The sequence below is a fragment of the Puntigrus tetrazona genome, chromosome 16 (genome assembly GCF_018831695.1).
Source record: "Puntigrus tetrazona isolate hp1 chromosome 16, ASM1883169v1, whole genome shotgun sequence".
Lineage (NCBI taxonomy): Eukaryota > Metazoa > Chordata > Actinopteri > Cypriniformes > Cyprinidae > Puntigrus > Puntigrus tetrazona.
The window spans coordinates 5,677,930-5,691,473 of record NC_056714.1 but is presented as its reverse complement, the minus strand read 5'-3'; the positions used below and the strand labels follow the sequence as shown (position 1 = coordinate 5,691,473).

General features: G+C 38.5%; 1 protein-coding gene across 1 annotated transcript in view; it reads right to left on the bottom strand.

Moving 5' to 3' along the window:
• Positions 1-13,544, bottom strand: part of plecb (plectin b) — a 62,863-nt gene that overhangs the window by 30,359 nt on the left and 18,960 nt on the right. The window contains 7 exon segments of the mRNA XM_043261625.1: positions 255-370; positions 2,288-2,454; positions 3,674-3,766; positions 4,122-4,199; positions 6,398-6,487; positions 7,958-7,972; positions 10,546-10,607. Coding sequence (XP_043117560.1) covers positions 255-370; positions 2,288-2,454; positions 3,674-3,766; positions 4,122-4,199; positions 6,398-6,487; positions 7,958-7,972; positions 10,546-10,607 — 621 coding nt within the window.

Sequence of the window (13,544 nt, the reverse complement as noted above, 5' to 3'; positions counted from 1 at the left end):
ATTTTGTTTGCTAATTTCTGCAAACTTGCACCGGTTGTTAATGTTTTTAATTAAGGATAATGATGAGCATGAATTATAATAAACACTGCAGTATGCATGTAAATTCAGAGAGGGTCACATACTTTTGACACTTTCAATTTCAATCCTAAACTCAAATGAAAGATCAACCTAAAGTGTTGTGGGACTGAATTAATACATTTAATCAGGATTTAGCTCCAGTACTTGGTGTTAATATCTAAAAACTTTAACCTTACCCTCTGGGTCAAGCAGTCGTGTGACACCAAGGTCTCGCTCTGCCACTGAAAAGGCCTGTTCCAGGTTCTCCAGGTTGGATTGGCGGTACACTTTCCCCATGTCAATAAGCCTGGGCCTGGTGAAATGAAGAGAAACAAAACCATCAGCCTCAGAAAATCGGTAATAAATGCAGCTTACAAAGTTTAAATCACTGGATCAATTAACCCAAAAAATGCCAATGTTATTAACCAATGAATGTCAATGTTAAGAAATTGAACCTTAGTGCGAAGTGTTACCAAAACACAATGTATAATGAAATGAGATGAAAAACATTTTGGTTAATTGGAGTAAGTGGATTTGAATACTGCACAATATATAATAAGTATAAATGTCAGAGACGCGGTTAAAAGTGACCACCTGCTCCATAAATCCAAATAACATCTGTCTCCTGAGGGATGGAGCCATAACTCACATACCATGAATACCCAGAAATGGGAGCGGCTCCAAACAACAAAGAGCGAGCAAACTACATGCATTCACACCGATAGATTCAAAACATCAAAATTCTGCACCATAGAAAAAGTGTTATAAATGAAGCAAGCACCCAGTCATCTCTGTGAAATGTATGCCGGAAGGCATGGTGTAAAATTCTCCAGCATGGTATTGAGCATCTACCACCGTGCTCAGATCATCCATCCTGAAGCCTCCATGGATCTGCATCACGTCTCTCTCTGGTAAATAGCCCACAGAGCTCCAGTCCGGCCCATATCCCATCTGAGAGTCTCCACTGGAGCGGGCCCCTGGACTCTGGGAGCCCCGGCCGGAGTCCAGGGAGCTCTCGGAGGGAATATCCTCGCACAACATCACCACACGATCCTCCAAGTCACTCGCAGAAGCCATGGTGCTGCTGGAGCTGGTCCGACGCTTCTTGAAGGACAGGCGCCTCTTCATGTTGAGCATCATCGTGGCCCAAAATGTGCTTCCACCCGATGCAACTCCAATTATATAGTTCTTGAAATTCCAAGGACCAATTTCTCCTTTGCATTACTTTTCAGTTTCTCAAAATTTGTCACAGAGAGCTCCAAAACAGAGAGCAAACTGCGGATTTCTGTCATGCAGCTGGTGCCTGTAAAAGCCTCTTCCTCATTTCTGAAAGGAGGCAGCTCTGACAAATCCTATGGGTGTTCCTGGCTGACAAAAGCATCAAATCCTCTCTCTTCATGTCAGGGTCAGTTGGGCGTTGCCAAGTTTTGCAGATACATGTTAATGTTTGAGAAAAGCTGCCCCGCGGGAAGGACTGTCTCCGTTCCGACAGGCACCACACCTCGCTGTATTTATCTTTTCAGCCTTCATTGTACATTTCTTATAAAACATTTTTTTCATTCTCCTTTTGTGCTTCTTCATACAGAACACACCCTCATTACAGAAAAACTGCTTTCAGTTGGTCTGGATCTGTGTGGCATGTGTAGACGATAGCTTCCCACTGTATCGTTCATTTAATAGTTGATGCTCATATCGTTCCAAACTTATGTGTGACACAAAAGAAGATTCTGCTGCTCTTATATGTCACTCTTTCTTATGCAATAATTTTGGACACCAAACTCCAAAAACTAAAATGACATTTCAATGACTGTTTCATGAAACCCATTATAACTATACACCACTGTATAATTAAGAACTAATTATACATATATATAAAGGTAAACTGCTCCCAAAAGACCTTTAAAATATTGAAACGTCAAAAGGTAATTAAAGTGTAAGACTGCTCAGAGTGTACAGCGCTGATTTGACGCATCTCTGCTCAGGGCATTTGTCTTCACAAAAATATGTGCTGAATTCAGATCAGAACATTTCACTTCAAGACATCAAGGACAAGTCTGTTCAAGAGTAAAGCTCAAACTTGAGTCAGGTTACACATTTATAGATTTTTCAACATTGCTATTGCTAGGCTAACTATCAGACTAAACATTTCATTAAACGCCAAACAAAATATGGTGACTACTACTTTCACAAGCCAACCCGCAATCTTGAGATGTAGTACAGAGGCACTTACTCGTGTTTGTGTATAACAGCGTTGAAGAGCTTTCCGTCCCTCCAGCTAGTGGTGAAGTTATCGCAGCGGATCCCAGGATAACCCTCCACCATACGCTGAGACCAGAGGAGCAGCTTCTCCTTCGCTGACATATCATCTGACTGACCGTTCACCTGTATATCTGAAATCTACCGACCCACAAAAATGAGTTTCATGGAATTAATGACATGTGGCAGCAGTAGCCACATGTTTATCATATGCAAATCAATCAAAGTGGTTGATTTCGCACACAAATTTCAGTCATGCACTACAAACAAACTCAGCCCCACTGAATACCATTGACCTCCTAAAACCCCTCTGAATTGGTTGGGTAAGTTGTATACTTAAACTGTAGCTTGCCAAGCTCTAAGCTGCTAAATTACAGCATCTGCCAAAAAAAAGCTATACTTTTGGTAAAACTGAATCAGACTCACATCTGAGAAACATCTGGCTTTAATAAATCTATTATAAAACAAACAAACAGCTTACCTAAATGAAAGTCAGGCTTCCAGGCAATAAAGTCATAGAGTGTGTTTGAATATTGCTTTTCAGTATTGTAATTGTTCATGTACAATACCACATGCCATTGAAAACAGTCCACCTTTTCTACCTACAAAGTTATTTAATAAAGCTTTTCTGAAACCTCAGTACATATCAAGCAGAAGTTTGGCACTTTCTAAAACCTGGTCATGAGACTCTATTTTCGGTCAGGCTACCTCTAGAAAGAAAAAGCTCTTTTATTTCTCGTGGAGGTGGGTAGAAGCCCATACGCCACATCTCTGCATAAATCTCTATGTCACTGTTGGATGAACAAAAAGTCCTGCCAATGTATTCGATCAATCCAAGGAAATCAAATTCCCTCAAACACTGGAAGGACATATTCAAGCATTACAACGTGTGCCAGTCTCCTGGCTGCTGTAATGTGACTGAGTTTAATTGTTTGAGGTGGACTAAATCAGTGAGTGGTTGTAATTAAACACCTTGAAGAACAGATTCACATAATTTAGATCTACCAAACAGCCTGGATATTAGATTATGAAATTAGATTAGATGCCTCATGGCGAGGCACTGAATAGATTTGTGTAGAGAATCAAACAGACTGCTTCATTTTTACATTCTGCAACTTAATGAATATTACTGATCATTTTTTAAAATGCATGATTTAGCATGAGGCAGATACTGGTTTGAAGCAAAAACGATTGACCTCGTTGATGTTTGATTGGAAAGCGTAAAATCGACCCAAGACACCCAAAGAATTAAATTAACCAGTGATTGACCCAGACCGAAGTGATTGATCAGACCGATCTTGAGCCCAGGAGGAGGAGGAGGTAAATGGTATGGGAACTCAACACTGACAGAATAGGAGACCTGGAAGTGCAGGATAATGGTCCATATTAGACCCAGCGTCAGCTTTGGGTTTCCGTCTGCAATGTCATCGTTCCTGATATTCACCAGCTTGACCTGTGATTTACAGAGAAGAACAATTACTTTTTCAATGAAAATACTCAAGGAGGCACTTAAAGCAAAACGTCTATGCTGCTCTTTTCCTCACTACGATGACTGAAGATGTGCAAATTGTCTAGATGACTTTTTGTAATGCTCTGATGGTCAGTTTTGCCGTGGCCAGACAGCGCTTTCAATTAACTAAAGCTTCATGTAAGGGAGCAGCTTGGACATTCTGCTAAATGTCTCCTTTGATAATCCACAGATGAATGAAAATACACAGGTTTGTAAAACAACAAGGTTAAATGAGGCCCGTAAGGACAACTATAATTGTTGGACAAACTCTAGTTTGTAAGCTGAGCTGTTCTCGTACCTGCCGGTGTCTGAGGAAATCCAGCGCTATCTGCACATTCTGCAGTTTGTGGAATCGCATGCGTCCTCTCTCACGAGGCTGTGGAGACAGACAAGACACACAAGACTGTTTAAAGAAGAGACCAGACTGAGACGTGTCCTTGAGAGTCCAGAGAAACTTCTTTGGAAGAATGAAGAACAATTGGGACCTTGTAGTGAGGCTACAGTGCAATTTTTATGAACACTAATAATGCAAAGAAAAGACATTAAAGACCCCACGAAATCAAAATGTTTAGTCTATATCTGTATGCTAGGTGACAGAAAAGCTAAATGTCAATTTAAAATATACATTTTTAATAATCTGATTCACGTTGTGATCAGGAGCGTACACAGATTTTTGCCCAATAATCTATACGCAAGAATGAGTATGTTCTCTACGTAAATAAAACCTGCTGTGACAGGCCATGCCCCAGCTTCCTGTTTCAATGCATTAACACAAAAAATGCAAAGAACAAACAAACAAACAAATAAAATGCATATCGATTCACTTCATGGGGTCTTTAAGCTTATTTGGCAGAAGTGATGGTCTTGTGGCTTTAGGGATGTAACGTGGTATAATATTGGGAATGAATGCTAAATAACGACTGAATGCTAAAAACACACACAAAAACCATTCTGTATTATTGGAAACAACCCAAAACATTTGGGACTCCCCAAACACACTTCAAGAGTTCGCAGATATCATTTTGTGACCCAAACAATTTTAACTTAAAAAAGCATGTCTTGCACAAACTTAGAATCAGTAATATTTTGCTTCAAATGAAAGATATCACTAATTCGCTATATATCGGTCACACACCCAAACTGTGACGAGGTTCAGATAGATGACGTCATAAAGAGAAACAGCATCAGTCATGCGCGAGCGAAACCCCAGGCTACTACAATATTATTCATAATAGTCAAATTCCAGAATAAAAGTCCCAAATTAGAAGCAAAAACATGCTTTATTAAGACAGATATGTTGTTTTATTATCTTAAAACTTTAAAAAACATCTTCCAATATTGTTGTATTACTGTATGAAGAGTGAATGAAACTGCTACTGTACTGCTTCCTAATAGTGAACCTCCAAAATAAAATTAGAAAAGCAATGTTTTTTGCTTATCTTAAAATTTTTTATTTTTTTACATTTAGAATTCTTCATAAGCCTTTCAACATTTAGACACCAACCTACTTAACAATTATCTTGTAATCTTTATTTTAAAGTGCCCCTAGTAGGGATTGTTTTTAAATGAACTTTCACGTAGTGTGAAGTGAATGAAAACATCCTGCAAGTTTAAAATCTGAAAATGCACCATGTATAAAATTATTGTCTCTCAAAAGAGAGGTTTGACTCAGAATCATTGGAATTAGTCTTTTTTTAGACATTTTTTATGTCAACATGAAACCTAGCATATTGCTGCCTACTCTTTGGTCTTTCCGCGTTGGTCTGAATGAAAATGCAGATTCATTCTTCGCTTTTGGAGTAGCAATTTCTCCGGTAGCGCTGTACACAAAGCAACACTTACAGGCGTGATGAGATGAAAATGAGTCGTTTGGGAGCTGTTGAGCAAATAAGGTACAAATAAATGCATTTTTTTTTGACCTTACATGAATGACAACCTGTTGCTGGGGAACCCATAATAGAGGCACTTTAATCAGCTGAAATACCTAGCCTGTTTTAACCGTGAGACACACAGTAGCATTGAAGTAACTCAAATAACAAATGAAAGCAAGACTACAGCAAGTCTGGCGGACGTGACATCATGCGCAGGCCAGCCACAGTGAGTGACCCATGCCAATGAAGCATCTGCATCACTCACCAACCGCACGCTCCGCACAACGTCCCGCTCCCTCGGCTTGACCAGCAGGAGAAGTGCAAAGAGAGCAGACAGAAGTCAGCAAAGAGATGGGTCAGGGTCAAAGGAAGGTGGGATGAAAGGCAGAGAAAGAGTCAAAGAGGAGCCACACAGATTCAAAAGAAAAGCCAAAGAGTGACGTTAATGTCCGAGCTACAGCCAAGAAACCAAGCCGTTTGATGGGAAGATGTCAAGAATTTGCCTGGAATATCTGAACCCAGTGTTTTGGGTGCGATTCAACAAAACGTATTTCGAATTTAGAGACGTCGGATGAGGACTTTGCATTTGTGTGAAGGCTGAGGGTAAGCTTGGAGGTGGAGAGGTAGACTGGGGTTAGAGATGAGTCTTCTCTTGCCGGCTGAGGAGCTGCTTTAGTGGAGGAAGAAGCTCGGTTACACTCACCAGTGTCTCTCCAGAGAGGACCTCCAGAAGAGAGATCAGGTTATGCCCATCTCGGAGGTCTTCATACAGGTCATTCACATGGCGCTGAGTCTGAGGGAGGAAAAAAAGCAAAGATGAGTTTATGAGAGTAACATCAATTAGTTTGGAGGACAAAATCACTTTTGGTCATTTTGTCATAATTTATCCCTCCTCGTGTATGTTTTTCCCCTCGCCAGATATTGGGCAAAAAGAGTTTTTACATTTGAGAAGTTACAACTCTAAAAGCCATCTTGGTAAAAAATGAGATACTGAGTGAATACTCTCATGCGCTAAATGCCAGCCTCAAGCCAAAGTTAGAAAGCTCTAAAAGCTATATCAGAAAGACAAAATGAGATTGACTGTCACTTGAAATGTTCTCTTTCAGCACAGACACGTATTTTCTAAAATCTAATTTTGTGTTAAATTCAGAACAACTTATCAAGGCCAGGTATCTGAAACAGTTAAGAGTCCAAAACTGAACTCTAAGCACAAGCAAGTCTCCTGTTCAGAAATGAAAAAACTGAAGTGATTTATTTGTGTGTTTCTGCTCAACGAGTACAGGACAGGGCACGGCTGCAGGCAGAAGAGCGGCTCACCTGCATTTCAAAAATGCTGATTTACTGAGTGACCTACTTCATTACATCAACTCAGTCACTGTACAGCTGGTTTATAAAACCTTGTTGAGTCAGATCTCAGCTTCAATAATAAAAGCGCACAGATTTTCTGGGCTTCCTCAGGTACTGTATTTATCATGCAGCTCTACGATCAACATGCAAACGTTAAAATCCTTAAAGTACAGCGATAGTTCTGTGATCATTTATTCATCCTCATGTTGTTGCAAACACATTCCAGCCTGTGATATTTCATCATCATTGATCAATATTGCAGGATTCGTAATTTGTTAATTATTTTGAGTTATCTATTAGATTTTTAGTCATTTTGTGGTTTTATTTTTTTTATTAAGTTTAATGTTTATTTGTTTAGTTATCAGCTATTTTTAGTACCAAACTGAAATGAGAACTGTTGAGAAATGTAGCTGAAATATATATTTTTTTGCTTGTTTTGTACTCTTTTAAGTTTAACTATATAACCCTGTTTCCGAACAAATCTTTATTTTTCTACTATAATGACAATCAATTCTGTCAAGTTTCAGGACGTATAAAATAAATGCATAAATGAATAAATAAAACAGCATATGGGTTTGGAAGAACATGACAGGTGAGTGTATGATGACAGGATTTTATGATCAATTACTCTTTAACTAATAGTGCAACACACCTTTTCACAATTTATACATTTACTGGCATCGCTTCCCATAATAATCCACGTATAACGACAAAGCTGTCACTGTACATACAGCATGTGAGTGTGCTGAGGCAGTGCTTTTGCTGCATTTCCTTTCCTCTTTGTGCTGCAGTGAATGAGCTAACGTCAAGCAATGGGCCGTTTTAAAGCTCAAGCTGCGAGCGTGTTTCTGCATTCCTCCTGAGCATGCGTGTGAGAGAGCAGAGCCTGCTGGGACACGCTGACAGATGGACCTACCTCAGCTCTCTGGTGCTGGACGAGACGAGACGAGAGCACAGAGATGAATGGAGTTACATCGGTCAGAAATGGAAGGAAGAAGTGAAATGAGATTTAATGAAATCAGTTGTATTGCTATGTTCAAAACCTGCCATTTACGTTTTCCCACAGTTGGAAATGAATACATGAAGGCTTCAGATTAAAAAAGCACTTCATATGCACGAGTGATGATAATTTTTGGTTATGGCTTGCACTTGATTTGTATGGAAAAAGCAGCCTGGATGTTCTACCAAATAACTAATTTTGACTTTCATGGAAAGAGAAAAATCAAAGCGGTTTTGCAATGATATGAGAGCAAGTCCCATCCTGTAAACGTGATATCTTATTTGGTTAAATGTTTTTATACATCACTGAAAATCATTTTCAGATTTTTTGTTACAAATATCACATAGCAAATATTCAGAATGGCCCTTTCTCTGGGAATAAAGTGTAATATAAATGCAATTATATTCATGCCTTTTAAAAGTCTTAATACAAAGCATTTGTAAGCTGCATAAACGTCTGCTGTAGCAGAAGACAATGAAAGAATAATAGACAGAAGCTACTGAAGTCTAAAGATGAGCCAAACTGGCATTACTTCTGAAGCTCTGCACAATAAAATCAAACGAATGAAACCTCCAGCCTCTTCTCTTTCACAGGAACATCTATTCATCTAACTGAAAGTCAGAGTGAAGTGAAAACCAGGCAGAGCTCATATTGAGCCGCTAGAGGTCTCTGTTGATGCATTCAATTTATGATTGTAATGAACTTCATCACAACCAATGACTCTTTGTGAGAATGTATTGAACGTATGTGTTCCAGTCACACACTGGCAAAACACCCATCCAGACCCAAGCAATCTGTGCAGTCTATCTTCATCTATTAGACCATGAGCCCATGTTTTCCCATACTCCGCTCAATCAGCACAAAGCAATAGCAGCATCTAATAAAGCCCTAGATAACATCTGATGACAGGGACAAACCACGGCGCAAACTGTTTATGTGATCTCTAGGTGTTCGTCAAGGTCATACTCAAACATTCAGTCAGCAAACATAGTTGTGTCGGTGTCGATTATTATAAAATAAGGGCATTTGATGGTATAAAGAGTGAAAATATACTCAGTGTTTGTACAATCGCTGCCAAGTACAGTTATAGGTATATGTGCTCTGGATGCACATCGTAAAATTACTTTGTAAAAAAGAGGTATGTATGTATTAAATTGCATTTAATTAATTTATCGTACAATATATAAAATAATAATAATACTCTCAACTTCTCGTATACATGGACCTAATGTGAAAAAGAGGCAAAACATTAAAAGATTACATTTAAAACAGCTGTTCATTCGTTCTGTAATTTTTAGCAAAGCTGTGAGAAAAAAGTGTGTTTTTGTTTAATGACAGATAAAGGGCTTTAAATCAGACCGATCTCTATGTTATCTAATGCTGCTGAAGGGTTAAGACGAGCAGATAACCCCATCCAAACATCTGCGGCACATGTGCTACTGTTGGCTGAACCGAAGTGTTTATACCCTGAACACGACATGAATGCTGCAAAATGAATCCAGATGTTCCTGACATGCGGGTTTGTCTTATATCAACTCTTTTGTTCCAAAGGGGTCTGTTTTTTTTTACCTCCTCTCCCGTGAATGAACAGGCTTGATGGATTTGTACGAATGCTAATAACTTCCAGTCTTGTCCAGTCATTATCTTTTGTTTGCATCTTCAACACACCCCTTTCTGCCTAAATACTGGACCCTTTACGCTGGATGATGATAAACGAGCTGTGTGTACATGTATAACATGTGTGGACAGGATATGATCCGCTTCTCTACAAATATCTGTCCTTAACTAAGAATCCCAAGACGGATACAAACAGAAATCGTGTTCACCCCAACAGCTGTTGTCTCCCCAAATGGAAAAGGCTTTAAGATGAGTACACTAGTTTCTAAACCGGGTGTTGTGACAGAGAGGTTAAAAACTGCATTGCTAACTATTAGTAGCGGTATGTGTGAGCAATACACTGGGAGATATGATAAACTGGAAAGTTTATCTGTCCGTGACATTGCAGTGCTCCACTGTAACAAAAGATCATGCGTTTAAGCCTTTCTTAAAGCGGTTTACATCACTGAAGCGCAATGAAACACGAAAGAACGTAATTTGATACGCACACACCGTTCTGACTCTGATTGTTATAAGCTGACTGAAACTAAAACTAAATGGAAAAAAAGTAGCCTGAAATGGTGTTTTTTAGCTTTTGTCCTCTCATATTGATGTAGTAAAAGAGCTACAATGCACACAGACAAATAGACATATTTACAAAAATATTTAAAAAAATCGTAATTACTTAGCTTTTTACATTGTGAAATTAAAATGAAAATAAAAACTTTTGAAATAGTGGTTTAAAAAAAAAATAGTATGATACTAAAATACACACTTTTGAATGTAAGCACACAGTTCTTTTTGATGGTCTTAGATTTAACCGTTTATTAGGCTATTCATGACAACAACATATAACCTATGATACCGGTGCTGAAAAGGTGCATAGTAAGTATGAAGTGTTCAAGTACCTTTATTAAGTGTTTGTTCACCCATTTTGTGAAAGTCTTCTTCTGCACTCTGTCCCGTTCATCTGCGAAAAAAAAAAAAAAAAAAAGAAAATTCAACACACTTAATAGCTTTCAGAGTAAATGCCTGGAGTGATTAAATATAGCTGATTATTAAAATAGTGCTTTGATGTTAAATGCTAAATAATCAATATTAATAAGCAATTCAAAGGTTTATTCATTTCAATTAAAAAACATGCAATAGTGTCTCTGTGATGCTTTTGAATCATTAATCTGTTGATTTAATAGTCGCTCCCATGAGACTGATGCAACCACTATTGTGTGTGTGTGTGTGTGTTTCCAACCAGACTGTTTAATAAAGAAACCACCAAAATGCATTTGAAGTGCAACACGTGAAAACCGGAGAAGGTTCTTAAATCAGCTCTTTTTGCGCACCTCCTACCAAACACCCCCCAGGCACACCCGAGTGAGACACCAGGTAAAGCCGGAGAGTAATGACCGCAGGAGATGTCTAGACAGCTCCGCCGTCAAGTAAAGACGGAGAGCAGGTTCGGAAAGAAGAAAACGCCACGCAGTGTGAGGCCTCGGGCTGGGAAAATTCAGCAGAGCCGTGTATCACTCATGACTAACCCAACACCACAGACACACCCACAGCCTGCAGAATCATGTTCCTGCAGCAGCGACAAACACAAATTACCTACACTTCATCTGTCATCATTACTGGAGAACTTGCAAAGCACCAGAGTAATCACGTGTACAGTTGAAGTGACCACAAATTTTCTCAAATTGAGATTCATACGTCATCTGAAACCTGAATGAATCAACTTTCCATCAACGTATGGTTTCTGGTAGGACGGTATTATGAACTGTGCACCGAACCACTCGATACGTGCATGTTGGTGCATTGCAATTACATCTGAAGTACTTGTACTTAATTAACGTGTCATTACACGTTAACTTTATCCCTTTCTGTAACTCAACCCTTACCGCAAAACTTTACTCCCAAACCTAACCGTAGCTAAGCTCATTAGAAGAAAATGCGTCAATTTTTTCAGAACAACATGTAGTTACACAGCAAACTCATTATCTTGCAGTTATCGAATGCTATTTTATAGTAGTTAAGGCCACCTAATATATTGTAAAGTGTAGAAAATAGATCATTTGTGTATAAAATACACAAAACAGCATGCAGCAGCATGAGAAATAATCAATGATAGAGATTTCAATACACCACTTTCTGGCAGCCAGTGCAAGAAGTAAACTGCTAAAAACGAATGATATCTCAGACAGAATTTGTTTTGCATCAGGAGACAATCAACGATGCCATTTTGCAGCAATGACTGAAAAACGTTTAAAACCACCATTACCAATCAATCTCAAAGAAACGCACGAGCCAAAACAGAGCAAAAGCCCAACTTGAGTGGCTCGTCCAGTCGAATCCCAACACCTCAATCCACTTCATTCCTGCTTCTGAGGAATCAAATGCATAACAGAATATACAACTGAAAGTACTGAGACGCCCAGCGATTGTCGAGTGTGGAGGGAACAGCTTCTGCTTCTGCTGGGTGGAGTGTGACGAGATGATTGTGAAATATCACCGCTATGGTGACTATCTTGGGTGGAGGCAGTAAACCTTGACCTGTCATTAATGTAAGACTTGCTTTAGTGTTTGAAGAGTCCTGCTGCGAGGAGCTTTACGGGGGTCGTCAGCTGACCTCTGACCACCTTTCACTGCTCTCTATCCTCTCACATGTATAGAGTCACAGCGCTAATGTTTAAACCAACGCCCTTGTGATTCAGAGCACAACTCCTGCTCTCTGGGGTAGGTGAGGCATGCAAAACATTCATTTTTTATCTATAAAATTACATTTTATCTTGTGTTACTGTACACTAGAGTATCCAACACACTTTTTGCTAATGAATGAGCCAATCAAGTGCAGGACGCTGATGAACGCCCCACTTAACTCATTATACACTGGTAAATATATGTCATCTATTTAAATAGTGGTCAGGTGAGGCAGCTTCTGTGTGAACCTTTTAAGAGCGTGATTTAAAGGCACCTGGGTAGTTGTTTACTGCTTTACTAAAAAACTTAATTTAAAATGGTAACACTTTGAAACTGGGAACACTTATTCACTATTAACTATGACTCTTCCTTTAATAAATTCCTAATTTGCTGCTTATTAATAGTTAGTGTGGCAGTTGTTAAATTTAGGTATTGGGTAGGATTAGGGATGTAGAATAATACATTAATATGTGCTTAATTACTAATAATAAATGGATAATATTCTAGTAATATAAATGCCAATAAGCAACTATTTAAGAGACCATAAAATAAACTCCTACCAAAAACCTGACTTACATGCAGTTTCTTAATAATGAGATATCTGATGTCAGTATAATCTTCTAAAATAATCCTGTTTTCTTACAAGATTGCATTGAAATGGCAAATATTATTCTCATGGTTTTCTCATTAATGCAAGAACTATGATTATGTATACATGTAATATCATAACAGTAAAATCCTAGATCCTGGACTAACGTTAAAGAAGAAACCTAAGCCATATACACTGCAAATAATAATACTAATACTCATACTACTACTACTAAAAATAATAATAAACAATGTTTTCCAGTAAAATAAGATACGTTGAGCAAATCTGCATATGTTGCTTTTCTATTTCTCAGAGAATACATAATGAAAGAAACTCTTGAATGAAAGAGTTTCTGTATTTACGCTGAAATCTTAATCTCTTACGGTTTCACGACTCAATTAAATCTTGTTTTATGAACGTGTTACACTTTTACTGATAGTTCACTTTAGAAATTCTGCTCGCTCGACTACATGTCAGTGAACTCATTAGAGTTACATTTTAGTGTTATTCATAGTTCATAGTAGAATGAACATCTAAATAAAGCGTTAGCTAAAAATGCTTTCAAAACCAAAACACTGCTTAAGATCAAAGATGAGTTTCAATGTACGTCTGTGAAGTTCATACGGC